General features: G+C 38.6%; 1 protein-coding gene across 1 annotated transcript in view; it reads right to left on the reverse strand.

The window, feature by feature from the left end:
• Positions 1-4,033: 4,033 nt before the first annotated feature.
• Positions 4,034-21,174, reverse strand: part of TMCO5A (transmembrane and coiled-coil domains 5A) — a 34,776-nt gene continuing 17,635 nt past the window's right edge. The window contains exon 12 of the mRNA XM_032174815.2: positions 4,034-5,156. Within this exon, the coding sequence (XP_032030706.1) occupies positions 5,138-5,156 (19 nt within the window). The 3' untranslated portion in view covers positions 4,034-5,137. The remainder of the gene's footprint in view (positions 5,157-21,174) is intronic.

The raw sequence follows: 21,174 nt of genomic DNA on the forward strand, positions 1-21,174 counted from the left end.
AGCAAAGAGACTGGCAGCATTTTGCTCCTGCCCTGGAGATTTGTGTGACTTTGAAATTGAGAGAGATGATTTAGGGTATCTGGTGGAAGAAATTTCTAGGCAGCAAAGCATTAAAGATATGACTTGGGTGCTGTTAAAAACGTTGTTTTAAAAGGGAAACAGCATAAAAGTTTGGAAAATTTGCAGCCTGACAATGTGATAGAAAAGAAAATCCCATTTTCTGAGGAGAAATTCAAAGCAGCTGCAGAAATTTGCCTAAGTAATGAGGAATTACTTAATCCCCGAGACAATGGGGAAAATGTCTCCAAGGCATGTCAGAGGTCTTCATGGCAGCCCCTCCAATCACAGGCCTGGAGGCCTAGAAGGAAAAAATGGCTTTGTGGGCTGGGACCAGGGTCTCTTTGCTGTGTGCAGTCTAGAGACTTGGTGCCTTGTGTTCCAGCCACTCTAGCTGTGACCAAAAGGAGCCAAGGTGCAGCTCAGTCTGTTGCTTCAGAGGGTGGAAGCCCCAAGCCTTGGCAGCTTCCACATGGTGTTGAGGCTACAGGTGCACAGAAGTCAAGAATTGAGGTTTGAGAACCTCCGCCTAGATTTCAGAGGATGTATGGAAATACCTGGATGCCCAGGCAGAAGTTTGCTGCAGGGGCAGGGTCCTCATGGAGAACCTCTGCTAGTGCAGTATGCAAGGGAAAAGTGGGGTCAGAGCCCCCACACAGAATCCCTACTGGGGAACTGCCTAGTGGAGCTGTGAGAAGCAGGCAACCATCCTCCAGATCCCAGAATGGTAGATCCACTGACACCTTGCACAAGGTGCCTGGAAAAGCCACAGACACTCAATGCCAGGCCATGAAAGCACCCAGGAGGGGGGCTATATCCTGCAAAGCCACAGAGGCAGAGCTGCCCAAGACCATGGGAACCCATCTCTTGCATCAGCATGACCTGGATGTGAGACATGGAATCAAAGGAGATCATTTTGGAGCTTTAAAATTTGACTGCCCCACTGGATTTTGGACTTGTATGGGGCCTGTAGCCCCTTTGTTTAGGTTAATTTCTCCCATTTGGAATGGCCATATTTACCCAATGCCTGTACCCCCATTGTCTCTAGGAAGTAACTAAATTGCTTTTGATTTTACAGTCTCATAGGCAGAAGGGACTTGCCTTGTCTCCAATGAGACTTTGGACTGTGGACTTTTGAGTTAATGCAGAAATGAATTAAGACTTTGGGGGACTGTAGGAAAGGCATGATTGGTTTTAAAATGTGAAGAAATAAGATTTGGGAGGGGCCAGAGGCAGAATGATATGGTTTGGCTGTGTCCCCACCCAAATCTCATCTTGAATTCCCACGTATTGTGGGAGGGACCTGGTGGGGGATAGTTGAATCATGGGGGCAGGTCTTTCTTGTGCTGTTCTTGTGATACTCAATAAATCTCAGGAGAGCTGATGGTTTTAAAAATGAGAGTTTTCCTACACAAGCTCTCTTCTCTTGTCTGCCACCATGTGAGACATGACTTTCACCTTCCATTATGATTGTGAGGCCTCCCTAGCCATGCAGAAATGTAAGTCCAATAAGCCTCTTTCTTTTGTAAATTGCCCAGTCTCAGGTATGTCTTCATCAGCAGTGTGAAAACAGAATAATACAGACTGTAAATTAGTTCAGCCATAGTGGAAAGCAGTGTGGCAATTTCTCAAAGAACTTAAGACAGAATTACCATTCAACCCAGCAGTCCCATGATTGGGTGTATCCTGAAAGGAATATAAGCCATTCCACTATAAAGACACATACATGCATATACTTATCACAGCACTACTCACAATAGCAAAGACATGGAATCAACCTAAATGCCCATCAATGGTAGACAGGATAAATAAAATGTGGTATATATACATGATGGAATACTATGCAACCATAAAAAAGAACAAGATTATGTCCTTTGCAGCAACATGAATGGAGTTTGAGGCCATTATCATAAGCAAACTAACTCAGGAACAGAAAACCAAATACTGCATGTTCTTGCTTATAAATGGGAGCAAACATCAACAACACATGAACACAAGTGTACTTGAGGGTGGAAGGTGGAGGAGGAAGAGGGCCTAAAAACCACCTATTGGATAGTAAGATTATTACCTCGGTGATGAAATAATCTGTATAACAAACCCCTGTGACATGCAATTTACCTATATAACAAACCAGCGCATGTACCCCTGAACCTAAAATAGAAGTTTTATAAAAAGCTGTACACAAAATGCAGAACTTTATTGGAAACCCTCAAGGCAGTGACATAGTGTTGGGTATTCTCATTTAGGGTGATAGGGTCTTGAGTAAATATCTCAGAGTTACTAGCATTATCAGAATGTGGGTATTTGTGCACTACTCTAATAATTGCCAGTAGAAGAGGGTTTGCTTTTCTCTGAAGCCTAGTGTTATAAAGAATTTACCAACTCCAGACAACTTGATAGACTAAGTTGCTCATTTTGGGGGATACTTCTATTTGGTACTTCCATTTAAGATATTCATCTAGGATGGAAAATGTTTTTAGTCCTTCAGTAAAGAATGGCTTTGCTAACACATGGTCAGCTTATCTAATATGTGGCATGTCATTTTTCTTCTAAGTCTAGCATAATTCACAGATTTAATGTCACCTCTTATTGGACGTAGACATGGAGAATTACTCCTTCTTCTATGTTTCTGTTATAGGACTTATCATATATACACATGTGATATATCTGTCTCTCCTTCCCACCTTCTCAAAACTAGATATTATGTCTTCTTCATCCATATATTCCCAACACTACACAGTACTAGGGATTTAACAAATACTCTTTTTCTTCCTTTCCCTTTTCTCCTCAAATCATGAGCAATATGAACTCATCATTCTGAAAAATTATTATTTTGAAATGTAGAAGTAGGCTGGGCACAGTGGCTCACGCCTGTAATCCCAACACTTTGGGAGGCTGAGGTGGGCAGATCATGAGGTCAGGAGTTCGAACCAGCCTGGCCAATGTGGTGAAATCTCGTCTCTACTAGAAATACAAAAATTAGCCGGGCATGGTGGTGGGTGCCTGTAACCCCAGCTACTTTGGAGGCTGAGGCAGGAGAATCATTTGAACCTGGGCGGTGGAAGTTGCAGTGAGCTGAGATCATGTCATTATTCCAGCCTGGGCAACAGGGTGAGACTCCATCTAAAAAAAAAAAAAAAGAAATGTAGAAGTGTAGAGATGTTGCCTAAATAGGCCAGTTGATAACAGCTCAGAAAACTCAGATTTGACCATAGAAACGAATGGTGTCTCTAACGCTGGCTTTTAGTAAACTGTTTCTCTTCTCCAGATGCAGAACCTTCAAAGGAGCGTGGAAAATGTCTGGAAGGAAAGGTGTGCACCTTGGAGCTTTCCTTGGAGTGTATCATTGAGCTCTTTGCGTTTGGGTGGTGAGTCTTTGGAAGGTAAGAATTCTGACCTCCAAAGGGGTGGATCTCCAGAGAGTAGCCTGACTTCCTGAAGGGCATCCTGGAGAAGCAAGGGTGAGGGAGGCAGAAACCAGAGTTCATCTTGATCCTCTAGGAGCTTGACCTTGGAGCAGAGGGCTGAGGAGGGCTGAGTATTTGAATGGAAGAAGAGGTGCACCTTGAGTCTGGCACTGAGATTCTAAACATGGGATACTGTTATCTGCACTTAACACTGAAGAATGAAATCCACCTGCCTCAGCAAACCACATAGGGTGAACAAGATCTTGAATTACATAGAAGGTAACCATACCTCCTGGTTTTCTGAAACAGTCCTGGCATAATTATTAACAGCATTCCTTTCTATTATCACAAGTGTCTCAATTTGTACAATAAATTCCTTGACCACGTTGTGTAGGATCAGTTTTCAACAGTGATATTATGCGTTCTCACAAAGCAATGGCAGTGGACCAAGGAGTCCCAGGTTGGCTCCTGGCTGGTGTGAATGCTAGAATGACCCCTCCCTGCCCTTGGACTTGAGAGCTATAAATGCTCGTGACAATTTAGGAGGGAGGAATAACTTCAAGAAGGAGTTCAAATATATCCAGTTTTTTAAATTTAATACATGGTACTTTATTCGATTTTATGCAACTTTCTGAAAAGAGGTACTTCACTGCAGTGAATAGTGCCTGTATGTGACAAGAATTTCTGTTTTCATCTAATACTAAGCTAATAGGGTAGAATTTTTTACCTTAAATTAAGAAAGTTACAGCCTCTGGTAACCATTCTTCTACTCTCTATGCTTCCTCCTTAGCATGTAACTGACCCTATAAAAGTAATCTCAGTTTGGATTTTCCATTTAATCCAGAAGTTAATTAAAAGGATCTTTTATAAAATTTGCATGTGGCTAGATATTACTGGTTGGTTACACATTTTCATAATTTCTATAGTCATTGCACAATGCCTAGAAAATATGACGTGCTTGATATCAGCTTTCTTAAAGTTGAGACATTTTTAGACCTAAAACCTTACCATTTAAAATAATTTTCTCTTGTACTGGAAAATAATGTAGAGTATATCCTGTTAGCAAGGCATGTGAGTGTTTCAGCAATTAATTGGAAAAATAAGAGGTGTGATATATATGCTACTTTGAGTTGGTGAAGCTATTTATACCAGTCATATTCTACTTATTTTAGAATTGTTGCTTACTTTAGCCCTAGTGACCTGATTATTTACATGGTTCTTAAATTGAGCTCTTTGTAGAAGCTTTCACCATCTTAATCTACTATCTTTAGAAGTTATAATTTTTGCTCATAGGAAGACACAGAGTTTAACAATGAAGTAGACCTCTGCTTTTGCATGTCCAGCATCCCTTTTCTCTTCCATAGGAACTGAGCCCCTTTTACTGGGAGAAAAGCATTCCATATAGTTTAGGTGATTCCCTTACTTTGTTCTTCTTCTTTTACTGCTCTTAGTCCTTAATAAGGGGCTGAACATATGATATTAGCTTGACCAATCAGAGTACTCCATCCCTCTGGCCACATTGACTGTGGGACAGGGTAGGCAATTGACCTCAGATAGGCCAGTTTATGACCTTTTCTGGACTTTACTGCTGAACCTGTTGGAAAAGACTTTTATTCTGCAAAGGTTGCTAATCTGGTAGTACGAGATCTAGGTTGTTGGCAGCCATCTTGCCACTAAAAGGAGAAGGCCCATCTGAAGACAGAAGAAAAAGAAATGATGTCCCGAGACATTGTTTTGAGGTTTCTTGCTCTAGCCTTGCCTAAAGCCCCAAGTCTATTTGCGCACTGAAAAAAATTTTGTGGGTACATAGTAGGTGTGTATATTTATGGGGTACATGAGATGTTTTGAAACAGGCACACAATGAGTAATAATCACATCATGTAAAATGATGTACCCATCTCCTCAAGCATTTATCCATTGTATTTACAAACCAATTATACTTAGTTATTTAAAAATGTGCAATTAAATTGTTATTGATGATAGTCACCCTATTTTGCTATCAAATACTAGGTCTTACTTAAAAAAAAAAAAATCCACTAAGCATTCTCACCTCCCTGCCATCATCCTTCACAACTTCTGATAACCATTATTCTACTATCTTCATGAGTTCAATGTTTTGATTTTTAGATTTCACAAATAAATGAGAACATGTGATGTGTGTCTTTCTGTGCATGGCTAATTTTACTTAGCATAATGGCCTCCAGTTCCAATGCAAATGACGGAATCTCATTTTCTTTTTATGGCTGAATAGCACTCTATTGTGTAGATGTACCATATTTTCTTTATTCATTCATCTGTTGATGGGCACTTAGGTTGATTCCAAATTTTGGCTATTGTGAACAGTGCTGCAATGAACAAGTGTAGATAGCTGTTCAATGTACTGATTTCCTTTGTTTTGAGTATATACCCAGCAGTGGGATTGCTGGATCATACGGTAGCTCTATTTTTAGTTTTTTGAGGAACCTCCAAACTGTTCTCCCTAGTGGTTGTACTAACTTACATTCTCACTAACAATGTATGAGTGTTCCCTTTTCTCTATATCTTTGCCAGTATTTGTTATTGCCTTTTTGGATAAAGCCATTTTAACTGGGGTGAGATGGTATCTCGTTGTAGTTTTGATTTGCATTTCTCTGATGATCAATGATGTCAAGTACCTTTCACGCATGCCTGTTTGCCATTTGTATGTATTCTTTTGAGAAATATCTATTCAAATATTTTGCCCATTTTAAATCAGATTATTAGTCTTATTTCCTATAAATAAGTTGTTTGAGCTCCTTATATACCCTGGTTATTAATCCCTTGTCAGAAGAGTAGTTTTCAAATATTTTCCCCCATTCTGTGAGGTGTCTCTTCACTTTGTTGATTGTTTCATTTGCTGTGCAGAAGCTTTATAACTTGATGAGAACCCATTTGTCCATTTTTGTCTCGGTTGCCTGTGCTTGTATTACTCAAGAAATTTTTGCTCAGACCAATGTACTGGAGAGTTTCTCTGATGTTTTCTTGTGCTAATTTCATAGGCTGAGGTCTTAGATTTAAGACTTTAATCCATTTTGATTTGATTTTTGTATATGTTGAGAGACAGGGATTTCATTTCATTTTTCTGCATATGGATATCCAGTTTTCTCAGCACCATTTATTGAAGAGACTGTCTTTTTGCCCATGTTTGTTCTTGGCACTTTTGTCAACAATGAGTTCACTGCAGGTGTGTAGATTTGTTTCTGGGTTCTCTATTATGTTCCATTGGTATATGTGTCTGTTTTTATGCCAGTACCATGCTGCTTTGATCACTATAGCTCTGTAGTATAATTTGAAGTCAAGTAATGTGATTCCTCCTGTTTTATTCTTTTTGCTTAGGATAGTTTTAGCTATTCTGGGTCTTTAATGGCTCCCTATAAGTTTTAGAATCGTTTTTTTTAATTTATGTGAAGAATGTCATTGGTATTTTGATGAAAATTGCACTAAATCTGTAGATTGCTTTGGGTAGTATGGATATTTTAATAATATTAATTCTTCCAATCCATGAACTTGGAATAACTTTCCATTTTTTGGTGTCCTCTTCAATTTCTTTCATCAGTGTTTTACATTTTTCATTATAAAGATCTTTCACTTCTTTGGTTAATTCCTAGATATTTAATTTTATTTGTGACTATGATAAGTGGAATTATTTTTATTTTCTTTTCAGATTGTTCACTGTTGACATATAGAAATGCTACTGATTTTCACAAAGTGGAGACAGGTCATCATGGTGGATGGGAGGCAGCACTAGATGGCAGCTCCAACTCAGACAGAGAGAGAAGCATGCAGAGGCTCGCATTGTGAATTTTAGCTCCAGATCAACTTCAAGAACAAACCAGCAATTCTGAGAGGACCTATAGACCCTCTGAAGGAAGTGGACTGCTCCTGCAGGACCCAGAAGACACCCCAATGCTGTGTTGGTACCCATGGCTGAGAGACCCATAGACAGTTCATATGACAGGACTCTGTGCAGACAACCCCTGGTACCAGCCTGGCACCTGGTAGACTTGCTGGGTAGCTAAACCCAGAAGAGAGGCAACAATCACTGCAGTTCTGCTCACAGGAATCCACATTCTTAGGAAAAGGGGGAGAGTGTTACATCAAGGGAACACCCCATGGGACAAAAGAATCTGTACAACAGCCTTCAGCCCTAGACCTTCCCTCTAACAGGGCCTACACAAATGAGAAGGAACCAGAAAACCAACTCTGGTAATACGACAAAACAAGGCTCTTTAACACCCCCCAAAATCACACTAGTTCACCAGCAGTTGATTCAAACCAAGAAAAAAAAAATCCCTGATTTACCTGAAAAAGAATTCAGGAGGTTAGTTATTAAGTGACTAAGGGAGGCACCAGAGAAAGGCAAAGCCCAGTGCAAGGAAATCCAAAAAATGAAACAAGAAGTGAAGGGAGAAATATTCAAGGAAGAGGTAGCTATTCTTATATCAGACAAAACAAACTTTAAAGCAATAGCAGTTAAAAAAGAAAAAGAGGGACATTTTATAATGGCAAAAGGCCTTGTCCAACAGGAAAATATCACAATCCTAAACATATATGTACCTAACATTGGAGCTCTGTAATTTATAAAACAATTACTAATAGACCTAAGAAATGAGATAGACAGCAACATGATAATAGTGGGGGACTTCAATACTCCACTGACAGCAGTAGATAGGTCATCACACAGAAAGTCAACAAAGAAACGATGGATTTAAACTATATCTTGGAACAAACGGACTTAACAGATATATACAGAACATTTTATCCAACAACTGCAGAATACACATCCTGTTCAACAGCACATGGAACTTTCTCAAAGATAGAACATATGATAGGCCATAAAACGAGGCTCAATAGATTTAAGAAAATTGAAATTATATCAAGCACTATCTCAGACCACAGTGGAATAAAACTGGAAATCAACACCAAAAGGAACCTTCAAAACCATGCAAATACATGGACATTATATAACCTGCTCCTGAATGAGCATTGGGTCAAAAATGAAATGAAGATGGAAATTAAAAAATTCTTCGAACTGAAGGACAATAATGACACAACCTATCAAAACATCTGGGATACAGCAAAGGTGGTGCTAAGAGGAAAGTTTATAGCCCTGAACCCCTACATCAAAAAGACTGAAAGAGCACAAGCTGAATTCGAAGGTCACACCTCAAGGAACTACAGAAACAAGAACAAACCACACCAAACCCAGCAGAAGAAAGGAAATAACAAAGATCAGAGCAGAACTAAATGTAATTGAAACAAACAACAACAAAAGAAATACAAAAGATAAATGAAACAAAAAGCTGGTTCTTTGAAAAGAGAGATAAAATTGATAGATCATTAGCAATATAAACAAAGAAAAGAAGAGAGAAAATCCAAATAATCTCATTAAGAAATGAAACAGGAGATATTACAACTGACACCACAGAAATACAAAAGATTATTCAAGGTTATTATGAACACCTTTACACATATAAATGATAAAATCTAGAAGAGATGGATAAATTCCTGGAAAGATACAACCCTCCTAGCTTAAACTGGGAAGAATTAGATACACTGAACAGACCAATAACAAGCAGCGATATAGAAATGGCAATTTAAAAATTACCAACAACAAAAAAAGTCCAGGACCAGACGGATTCACAGAAGAATTCTACAAGACATTCAAAGAAGAATTGGTACCAATCATTTTGACACTATTCCACAAGATAGAGAAAGAGGGAACCCCCACCCCCCAATTCATCCTGAGAAGCCAGCATTACCCTAATACCAAAACCAGGAAAGGACACAACCAAAAAAGAAAATTACAGATTGATATCCTTGATGAAGATAGATACTAAAATCCTTAACAAAATACTAGCTAACTGAATCCAACAACATATCAAAAAGATAATCCATCATGATCAAGTGGGTTTCATACCAGGGACACAGGGATGGTTTAACATACACAAGTCAATAAAGGTTATATGCCACATAAACAGAATGAAAACCAAAATCACATGATCATCTCAATAGATGAAGAAAAAGCATTTGACAAAATCCAGCATCCCTTTATGATTAAAACTCTCAGCAAAATTGGCATACAAGGGAGATACCTCAATGTAATAAAAAGCCATCTATGACAAATCACCAGCCAATATAATGCCGAATGGGGAAATGTTGAAAGCATTCCCTCTGAGAACTGGAACAAGACAAGCATGCCCACTCTCACTACTCCTCTTCAACATAGTACTGTAAGTCTTAGCCAGAGCAATCAGACAAGAGAAAAAAATAAAGGGCATCCAAATCAGTAAAGAGGAAGTCAAACTGTCACTGTTTGCTGATGATATGATCATTTACCTTGAAAACCCTAAAGACTCCTCCAGAAGGCTCCTAGAACTGATAGAAGAATTCAGCAAAGTTTCCAGATATGACATTAATGTACACAAATCAGTAGCTCTTCTATATACCAACAGTGACCAAGTGGAGAATCAAAACAAGAATTCAACCCCATTTACAGTAGCTGCAAAAATAAAATAAAATATTTAAGAATTTACCTAAACAAGGAGGTGAAAGACCTCTACAAGAAAAACTGAAAAACATTGCTGAAAGAAATCATAGATGACACAAACAAGTGGAAACACATCCCATGTTCATGGATGGGTAGAATCAATATTGTGAAAATGACATACTGCCAAAAGCAATCTACAAATTGAATGCAATCCCCATCAAAATACCATCATCATTCTTCACAGAATTAGAAAAAAACAATTCTAAAATTGATATAAAACAAAAAAAGAGCCCACATAGCTGAAGCAAGACTAAGCAAAAAGAACAAATCTGGAGGCATGACACTACCTGATTTCAAACTAATCTATAAGGCCATAGTCACCAAAACAGCATGGTACTGGTATAAAAATAGGCACATAGACCAATGGAACAGAATAGAGAACTCAGAAATAAACCCAAATACTTATAGCCAACTGATATTCGACAAAGCAAACAAAAACATAATATGGGGAAAGGACACCCTTTTCAACAAATAGTGCTGGGATAATTGGATAGCCACATGTAGGAGAATGAAACTGGATCCTCATCTCTTGCCTTAGACAAAAATCAACTCCAGATGGATTAAGGACTTAAATCTAAGACCTGAAACTATAAAAATTCTAGAAGATAACATTGGAAAAACCCTTTTAGACATTGGCTTAGGCAAAGATTTCCTGACCAAGAACCCAAAAGCAAATGCAATAAAAACAGAGATAAACAGTTGAGACTTAATTAAACTAAAGAGCTTTTGTATGGCAAAAGGAATAGTCAGCAGAGTAAACAGACAGTCCACAGAGTGGCAGAAAATCTTTGCAATCTATACATCTGACAAGGGACTATTCAGAATCTATATTCGGAATCTACAACAAACTCAAACAAATCAGCAAGAAAAACCAAACAATCCCATAAAAAATTAGGCTAAGGACACGAATAGACAATTCTCAAAACAAAATATACAAATGACCAACAAACATATGAAAAAATGCTCAGTATCACTAATGATCAAGGAAATGCAAATCAAAACCACAATGTGATACTACCTTCCTCTTTCAAGAATGGCCATAATCAAAAAATCAAAAAACAGTAGATGTTGACGTGGATGTGGTGAAGAGGGAACACTTCTACGCTGCTGGTTGGAATGTAAACTAGCACAAACACTATGGAAGACAGTGTGGAGATTTTTTAAACAACTAAAAGTAGAACTACCATGTGATCCGGCCATCCCACTACTGGATATCTACCAGGAGGAGAAGAAGTCATACAAAAAAGATATTTACACACTCATGTTTATAGCAGCACAATTTGCAATTGAAAAATCATGGAAACAACCCAAATGCCCATCAATCAACTAATGGGTAAACAAATTATGGTATATTTATATGATGGAATACTACTCAGCCATAAAAAGAAATGAAATAATGGCATTTGCAGCAACCTGGATGAGATTGGAGGCCATTATTCTAAGTGAAGTAACTCAGGAATGGAAAACCAAACATCATATATTATTATTGATATGTGGGAGCTAAGCTGTGAGGATGCAAAGGCCTAAGAATGATACAATGGACTTTGGGGACTTGAGGGGAAGAGTGGTAGGGGGTGAGGGACAAAAATGTAGGGACAAAAATATTTTTTAAAAGACTACAAATATAGTGCAGTGTATACTGCTGGGGTGATAGGTACACCAGAATCTCACAAATCACCACTGAAGAACTTACTCATGTAACCAAATACCAACTGTACCCCAATAACTTATAAAAAAAGTTACTGATTTTTGTATGTTGATTTTGTATCCTGCAACGTTACTGAATTTGTTTATCAGTTATAAATAGGTTTTTTTGGGGGGAGTCTTTAATTTTTTTTCCATATATAGTATCATCTGAAAACAAGCAGAATTTGACTTCTTTCTTTCCAATTTGGATGTTCTTTATTTCTTTCTCTTTTCTGGTTGCTCTAGCTAGGATTTCCAGTACTATATTGAATAACAGTTATGAAAGTGGACATGTTCCAGATATTAGAGGAAAGGCCTTCAGTTTTTCCTCATTCAGTATGATACTAGCTGTGGGTCTGTCATATATGGCTTTTATTATGTTGAGCTATGTTTTTTCTATCTCCAGTTCTTTGAGGGCTTTTATCATGAGGCCTTGTTGAATTATATCAATTGCTTTTTCAGCATCAATTGAAATGATCATATGGTTTTTGTCCTTCATTCTGTTGATATAATCAATCGCATTGATTGATTTGTGTATGTTGAACTATCCCTGCATCCCAGGTCATGTATTGTTAATTTGGTTTGCTAGTATTTTGTGGAGGATTTTGCACCAATATTCATCAGATATTTTGGCCTGTAGTTTTCTTTTTTGATGTGTCTTTGTCTGGTTGTGGTGTTACAGTAATATTGACCTTATAGAATGAGTTGGGAAGTAGTCCCTCCTCTTCTGTATTTTGGAATAGTTTGAATAGGATTGGCATTAGTTCATCTTTATTTATTTTTAATTATACTTTAAGTTCTGGGGTACATGTGCAGAATGTGCAGGTTTGTTACCTAGGTATACACGTGCCATGGTGGTTTACTGCACCCATCAACCCATAATCTACATTAGGTATTTCTCCTAATGCTATCCCTCCCCTAACCTAACCCCCAACCCCCTGACAGGCCCTGTTGTGTGATGTTCCCCCCTGTGTCCATGTGTTCTCTTGTTCAACTCCCACTTATGAGTGAGAACATGTGGTGTTTAGTTTTCTGTTCCTGTGTTAGTTTGCTGAGAATGATGGTTTCCAGCTTCATCTATGGCCCTGCAAAGGACATGAACTCATCCTTTTTTATGGCTGCATAGTAGTCCATGGTGTATATGTGCCACATTTCCTCTATCCAGTCTATCATTGATGAGCATTTGGGTTGGTTCCAAGTCTTTGCTATTGTGAACAGTGCCACAATAAACATACGTGTGCATGTGTCCTTTTAGTAGAATGATTTATAATCCATTGGGGATATATCCACTAATGGGATTGCTGGGTCAAATGATATTTCTAGTTCTAGATCCTTGAGGAAATGCCACACGATCTCCCACAATGGTTGAACTAATTTACACTCCCACCAACAGTGTAAAAGCATTCCTGTTTCTCTACATTCTCCCCAGCATCTGTTGTTTCCTGACTTTTTAATGATCACCATTCTAACTGGTGTGAGATGGTATCTCATCATGGTTTTGATTTGCATTTCTCTAATGACCAGTGATGATGAGGTTTTTTTCATGTTTGTTGGCTGCATAAATGTCTTCTTTTGGAAAGTGTCTGTCCATATCCTTTGCCCACTATTTGGTGGAGTTGTTTTAGGTTCTTTGTAGATTCTGGATATTAGCCCTTTGTCAGATGGATAGATTGCAAAATTTTTCTCCCATTCTGTAGGTTGCCTGTTCACTCTGATGATAGTTTCTTTTGCTGTGCAGTAGCTCTTTAGTTTAAGTATATCCCATTTATCTATTTTGGTTTTTGTTGCCTTTGCTTTTGGTGTTTTAGTCATGAAGTATTTGCTCATGCCTATGTCCTGAATGGTATTGCCTAGGTTTTCTTCTAGTGTTATTATGGTTTTAGGTCTTTTTTTTTTTTTTTTTTTTTTTTTGAGACAGAGTCTCACTGTCGCCCAGGCTGGAGTGCAGTGGCGTGATCTTGGCTCACTGTAGGCTCCGCCCCCCGGGGTTCACACCATTCTCCTGCCTCAGCCTTGGTTTTAGGTCTTATGTTTAAGTCTTTAATCCATCTTGAGTTAATTTTTGTATGAGGTGTAAGGAAGGGATCCAGTTTCAGCTTTCTACATATGGCTAGCCAGTTTTCCCAACACCATTTATTAAATAGGGAATCCTTTCCCCATTGCTTGTTTTTGTCAGGTTTGTCAAAGATCAATGGTTGTAGATGTGTGGCATTATTTCTGAGGCTTCTGTTCTGTTCCATTAGTCTATATATCTGTTTTGGTACCAGTACCATGCTGTTTTGGTTACTGTAGCCTTGTAGTATAGTTTGAAGTCAGGTAGTATGATGCCTCCAGCTTTGTTCTTTTTGCTTAGGATTGTCTTGGCTATATGGGCTCTTTTTTGGTTCCATATGAAATTTGAAGTAGTTTTTTCCGATTCTTTGAAGAAAGTCAATGGTAGCTTGATGGGGATAGCACTGAATCTATGAATTACTTTGGGCAGTATGGCCATTTTCCTGACATTGATTATTCCTATCCATGGGCATGGAATGTTTTTCCATTTGTTTGTATCCTCTCTTATTTCCTTGAGGAGTGGTTTGTAGTTCTCCTTGAAGAGGTCCTTCACTTCCCTTGTAAGTTGTATTCCTAGGTATATTAATTCTCTTTGTAGCAATTGTGAATGGGAGTTCACTCATGATTTGGCTCTCTGTCTATTATTGGTGTATAGGAATGCTTGTGATTTTTGCACATTGATTTTGTATCCTGAGACTTTGCTGAAGTTGCTTATCAGCTTAAGGAGATTTGGGGCTGAGATGATGGGGTTTTCTAAATATACAGTCATGTCATCTGCAAACACAGACAATTTGACTCCCTCTTTTCAGAACTGAATACCTTTTGTTTCTTTCTCTTGCTTGATTGCCCTGGCCAGAACTTCCAATACTATGTTGAATAGGAGTGGTGAGAGAGGGCATCCTTGTCTTCTGCCAATATTCAAAGGGAATGCCTCCAGCTTTTGCCCATTCAGTATGATATTGGCTGTGGGTTTGTCATAAATAGCTCTCATTATTTTGAGAAATGTTCCATCAATACCTAGTTTATTGAGAGTTTTTAGCATGAAGGGCTGTTGAATTTTGTTGAAGGCCTTTTCTGCATCTGTTGAGATAATCATGTGGGTTTTGTCATTGGTTCTGTTTATGTGATGGATTACATATATTGATTGGCATACGTTGAACAGCCTTGCATCCCAGGGATGAAGCCAACTTGATCGTGGTGGACAAGCTTTTTGATGTGCTGCTGGATTCGGTTTGCGAGTATTTTATTGAGGATTTTCAAATCGATGTTCATTAGGGATACTGGCCTGAAATTTTCTTATTTTGTTGTGTCTCTGCCAGGTTTTGGTATCAGGATGATGCTGCCCTCATAAAATGAGTTAGGGAGGATTCCCTTTTTCTATTGTTTGGAATAGTTTCAGAAGGAATGGTGCCAGCTACTCTTTGTACCTCTGGTAGAATTTGGCTGGGAATCCGTCTGGTCCTGGACTTTTTTCGGTTGGTAGGCTATTAATTGCTGTCTCAATTTCAGAACTTGTTATTGGTCTATTCAGGGATTCGACTTCATCCTGGTTTAGTCTTGGGAGGGTGTATGTATCCAGGAACTTATTCATTTCTTCTAGATTTTCTAGTTTATTTGCATAGAGGTGTTTATAGTATTCTTTGATGTAGTTTATATTTCTGTGGGATTAGTGGTGATAATCGCTTCATCATTTATATTGCATCTATTTGATTCTCTGTTTTCTTCTTTATTAGTCTGGCTAGTGGTCTATCTATTTTGTTGATCATTTCAAAAAACCAGCTCCTGGATTCACTGATTTTTTAAAGGGTTTTTCGTGTCTCTATCTCCTTCAGTTCTGCTCTGATCTTAGTTATTTCTTGCCTTCTGCTAGCTTTTGAATGTGTTTGCTCTTGCTTCTCTAGTTCTTTTAATTGTGATGTTAGGGTGTTCATTTTAGATCTTTCCTCCTTTCTCTTATGGGCATTTAGTGCTATAAATTTCCCTCTACACACTGCTTTAAATGTGTCCCCAAGATTCTGGTACATTGCGTCTTTGTTTTCATTGCTTTCAAAGAACTTGTTTATTTCTGCCTTCATTTCATTATTTACCCAGTAGTCATTCAGGAGCAGGTTGTTTAGTTTCCATGTAGTTGTGTGGTTTTGAGTGAGTTTCTTAATCCTGAGTTCTAATTTGATTGCGCTGTGGTCTGAGAGGCTGTTTGTTATGATTTCCATTCTTTTGCATTTGCTGAGGAGTGTTTTACTTCCAATTATGTGGTCAATTTTGGAATAAGTGCAATGTGGTGCTGAGAAGAATGTATATTCTGTTGATTTGGGGTGGAGAGTTCTGTAGATGTCTATTAGATCTGCTTGGTCCAGAGCTGAGTTCAAGTCCTGGATATTCTTGTTAATTTTCTGCCTTGTTGGTCTGTCTAATATTGACAGTGGGGTGTTAAAGTCTTCCACTATTATTGTGTGGGAGTCTAAGTCTCCTTGTAGGTCTCTGAGAACTTGCTTTATGAATCTGCGTACTCCTGTATTGGGTGCATGTATATTTAGGATATTTAGCTTTTCATGTTGCATTGATCCCTTTACCATTATGTAATGCCCTTCTTTGTCTCTTTTGATGTTTGTAACCATTTAAAGTTTGTTTTATCAGAGACTAGGATTGCAACCCCTGTAGTTCATCTTTAAATGTTTGATAGAATTCAGGAGTGAAGTCATCAGGTCCTGAGCTTTTCTTTACTGGGAGACTATTTATTACAGCTTTGATCTCATTACTTGTTATTGGTCTTTTCAGGTTTGGATTTCTTCATGGTTCAGTCTTGTTAAGTTGTTTTTGTTTGGAAATTTGTTAATTTCTTCTAGATTTTCCAATTTATTGGCCTATAGTTGCTCATAGTAGCCACTAATAAATCCTTTGAATTTCTGCAGGACCAGTTGCAATGTCTACTTTTTTCACCTCTGTTTCGTTTATTTGGATCGCCTCTCTCTTTTTCTTAGTCTGGCTGCAGGTTTTTCAATGTTGTTTAACTTTTCAAAAAAGCAACTTTTTGTTTCATTGATCTTTTGTATTGTTTTCTTCATTTTGATTTCATTTATTTCTGCTCTGATCTTTATGTTTCTCGTCTACTAATTTTGGGGTTGTTTTGCTCTTGCTTTTCTAGTTCTTCAAGATGCATCATTTTGTTGTTTATTTAAAGTTTTTCTTCTTTTTTGATATAGGCACTTACAGCTATAAATTTCTCTTTTAGTACTACTTTTGCTGTATTCTATAGATTTTGTTCTGTTGTGTTTCCATTATCATTTGTTTCAAGAAATTTTTAAATTTCCTTCTTAATTTCTTCATTGACCTACTAGTCATTCAGGAGCATATTGTTTAATTTCCATGTATTTCTATACTTTCCAAAATTCCTCATTATTGATTTCTAGTTTTATTCCATTGTGGTCAGAGAAGATGGTTGATATTATTTCAATTTTTGAGAATGCTGTTTTGTGACCTAAAATATGGTCTATTCTTGAGAGTGATCCATGTGCTAAGGAAAATAATGTGTATTCTGAAGCTGCTGGATGAAATGTTCTGTAAATATCTATTAGGTTTATTTTGACTACAGTGAAGATTACATCCAATGTTTGTTTGTTGATTTTCTGTCTGGGAGATCTGTCCAAAGCTGAAGGTAGGGTGTTGAAGTCTCCAGGTATTATTGTATTAAGGTCTGTCTCTCTCTTTAGCTTTAATAATATTTGCTATATATACCTGGGTGCTCCAGTGTTGGGTGCATATATATCTAAAATTGTTGTATCCTCTTGCTGAATTAACTCCTTTATAATTATGTTATGACCTTGTCTCTTATATTTTTACTCTTTAAAGCTATTTTGTCTTATATAAGAATAGTTATTCTTGCCTGAATGTGTTTCTTTTAGGCAACAGATCTTTGGGTTCTGTTTATAAATTCCTTCAGCCAGTCTATGTCCTTTGATTGGAGAGTTTAGCCCACTTACATTCAATGTTATTATTGATAAGTAAAAACTTACTTCTGCCATTTTGTTACTTGTTTCCTTGTTGTTTTGTGGTCTTCTCTTCCTTCTTTCTTTTCTTCCTGTCTTCCTTCTAGTAAAGGTGATTCCATCTGGTGATATAATTTAGTTTTTCTTTTGCATTTTTTTGAGTATTCATTGTATGTTTTTTGAGATTACTATGTGGTTAGCAAATACTAACTTATAACCCATTATTTTAAGCTAATAACAACTTAACATTACTTGCATAAACAAACATGAAAAAAGAAAACAAAGGCTCTGTTTCTTAACTTTGTACCCACACTTTTTAACTTCTTCTTGTTTCTTTTTTTTTTTTTTTTTTTTTTTTTGAGACAGAGTCTCGCTCTGTCTCCCAGGCTGGAGTGCAGTGGCGCAATCTCGGCTCACTGCAAGCTCCACCTCCCGAGTTCACGCCATTCTCCTGCCTCAGCCTCTCCGAGTAGCTGGGACTACAGGCGCCTGCCACCACGCCTGGCTAATTTTTTTTTTTGTATTTTTAGTAGAGACGGGGTTTCACCGTGGTCTCGATCTCCTGACCTCGTGATCCGCCCGCCTCGGCCTCCCAAAGTGCTGGGATTACAAGCGTGAGCCACCGCGCCCGGCCTGTTTCTATTTATATCTTATTATACTGTCTATGTTTTGAAAACTTGTTGTAGTTATTATTTTTGATTGGTTCATTGTTTAGTTTTCCTACTTAAGAGTAGTATACATACCACAGTTACAATGTTATAATGTTGTGGTTTTCTGTGTACTTACTATTAGCAGTAGTTTTGTACCTTCAGATAATTTCTTATTGCTCATTAATGTCCTTTTCTTTCTGACTAATGTACTCCCATTAGCATTTCTTGTAGGATAGGTCTGGTGTTGATGAAGTCCCTCAGATTTTGTTTGTCTAGGAAAGCCTGTATTTCTCCTTCATGTTCGAAGGACATTTTCACCAGAATACTATAGCGGGATAAATGTTTATTTCCTCTAGCACTTCAAATATATCATGGCAGTCTCTCCTGGTCTGTAAGATTTTCATTGAAATTTCTGCTGCCAGATATATTAGAGCTCCATTGTGTATTATTTTTTTCTTTTCTCTTGCTGCATTTGTGATCCTTTCTTTATCCTTGACCTTTGGGAGTTTGATTATTAAATGCCTTGACATAGTCTTCTTTGGGTTAAATCTGTAGGTGTTCTATGTTTGGATATTGATATTTTTCTCTAAGTTTGGGAAGTTCTTTGTTATTATTCCTTCAAGTAAACTTTCTATGCCTATCTCTTTATCTCCCCTTTAAGGCCAATAACTCTTAGATTTTTTTCTTTTGAGGTTACTTTCTAGATCCTGTAGGTGTGCTTTGTTTTTTATTTTATTTTTTCCTTTTATGTCCTCTGTGTATTTTCAATTAGCTTGTCTTTAAGCTCACTAATTCTTCTGCTTGATCAATTCTGCTATTAAAAGACTCTGGTGTATTCTTCAGTATGCTAAATGCATTTTAACTCCAGAGTTTCTGCTTGATTCTTTTAAATTACTCTAATCTCTTTGTTAAATTTTTCTGATGGAATTCTGAGTTTCTTCTCTGTGTTATCTTGAATTTGAGTTTCCTCAAAACAGATATTTTAAATTTCTGCCTGAAAGGTCACATATCTCTGTTTCTCTAGGATTGGTCCCTGGTGCCTTACTTGGTTAGTTTGGTGAGGTCATGTTTTCCTGTTTCCATGTTTTTGATGCCTGTAGATGTTTGGTGTTGGGGCATTGAAGAGTTAGGCATTTATTGTAGTCTTCTCAGTCTGGGCTTGTTTGTACCCATTCTACTTGGGAAGGCCTTCCAGATATTCAAAAGGACTTTGATATTGTGATCTAAGCCATATCTGCTTTAGGGGACACCCTAAGCCCAGTAATACTGTGGTTCTTGCCAACTTGTAGAGGTACCACCTTGATGGTTTTAAGCAAAATCTGGAAGAATTCTTTGGATTATCAGGCAGAGGTTCTTATTCTCTTTCCTTACTTCCCCCCAAATGAATGGCATCTCTCTCTTTTCTGAGTCACCTGGAGCTCTGGGTGGTGTAACACAAGTACCTCTGTGGCCAAAACCACTAGGACTGTGCTGAACCGTTAGACCTGAAGCCAGCACAGCACTGGGTCTTACCCAAGTCCTGCTGTAATCACTCCCTGGCTATGGCCTATGTTCACTCAAGGTCTTGGGGCTCTACAATCAGCAGGTGGCAAAGCAACCAGGCTTGTGTCCTTCCCTTCAGGGTGGTGAGTTACCCCTGGCCCTGTGCATGTCCAGAGGTGCTTTCAGGGGCCAGGGCCTAGAGTCAAGAGCTTTAGAAGTCTACCTGATATTCTATTGTACTGCAGATAAGCTGGCATTCAAACCAAAAGACTCAGTTCTTCCCACTCTTCCCTCCCCATTACAAAAGCAGAGATGCCTCACACCGTGGCCACTGCCACCACAGGCCTATGGGGAATACTGCCAGACTACCACTAATGTTTCCTTAAAGAAGGCCCCAAGGCTCTTCAGTCAGCTTGTAGTGAATGCTGCCTGGCCTGGGACTCACCCTTCAGGGCAGTGGGAACTCCTCTGGCCTAGGGCAGTTCCACAAATGTATTCCAAGAGCCAAGTCCTGAAATTGGGTACCCAAGGGCTCACTCTGTGCTCTACCTCACTGTGACCAAGCTGGAAGACAAAGTCCACTTTGCTTTTTCCTCTGCTTTTCTCAAGTAGAAGGAATCTTGACCCATAGCCACAATAGCTGGGACTATGCTGAGTCTCACCTGAAGCCAGAAATTCTCAGGGTCTCTCCTAAAGCCCTCCACATAGTACCTAAGTATCGCTGCTGGTTATTCAGGGCCCAAAGGCTTTTCAGTTAGCAGGTGATGAGTCCTTCCAGGACTGAGTCCTCTTCAAAGTAGCAGGCTCCCTTCTGGCCCAGGGTGTGTCTAGAAATGTTATCTGGGAGCTAGGGCCTGGAAAGGGGGCCTGATTACTCTGACTGGTGCCCTATCTTCCTGTGGCTGAGCTGCTATTCAAGATGCAAGACAAAGTCCTCCCAACTTGAGTCCTCCTTGAGCAGTGGGAAACGGTCTCTTTTAGAGCCATGAGCTGTGCTGCCTGGGATTAGGGGAGGGGTGATTCCAGCACTCCCTTAGCCACTCTGTGACCACCCCCACTCCCTGCCAAGTCCACTGTGTCTGGGCCTAGTGCAGCACTAGGACTCACCTAGGAATTTCAAGTTTATTTAAGCCTCCAGAGTACTTTAGCTTGGCAGTGGCAAGGCTTGCAGAAACTTAAATTCCGACAGCTGGAATCAGCAATTCTCCTCTAGCTAGGGCTGGTTTAAATTATCCCTCTGTGGGCAGGTGTCAAGTGAGTTTGGTCTGGTTTTGTTTTCTGTTATA

This window comes from Hylobates moloch, unplaced genomic scaffold, assembly GCF_009828535.3.
Source record: "Hylobates moloch isolate HMO894 unplaced genomic scaffold, HMol_V3 SCAFFOLD_14, whole genome shotgun sequence".
NCBI lineage: Eukaryota > Metazoa > Chordata > Mammalia > Primates > Hylobatidae > Hylobates > Hylobates moloch.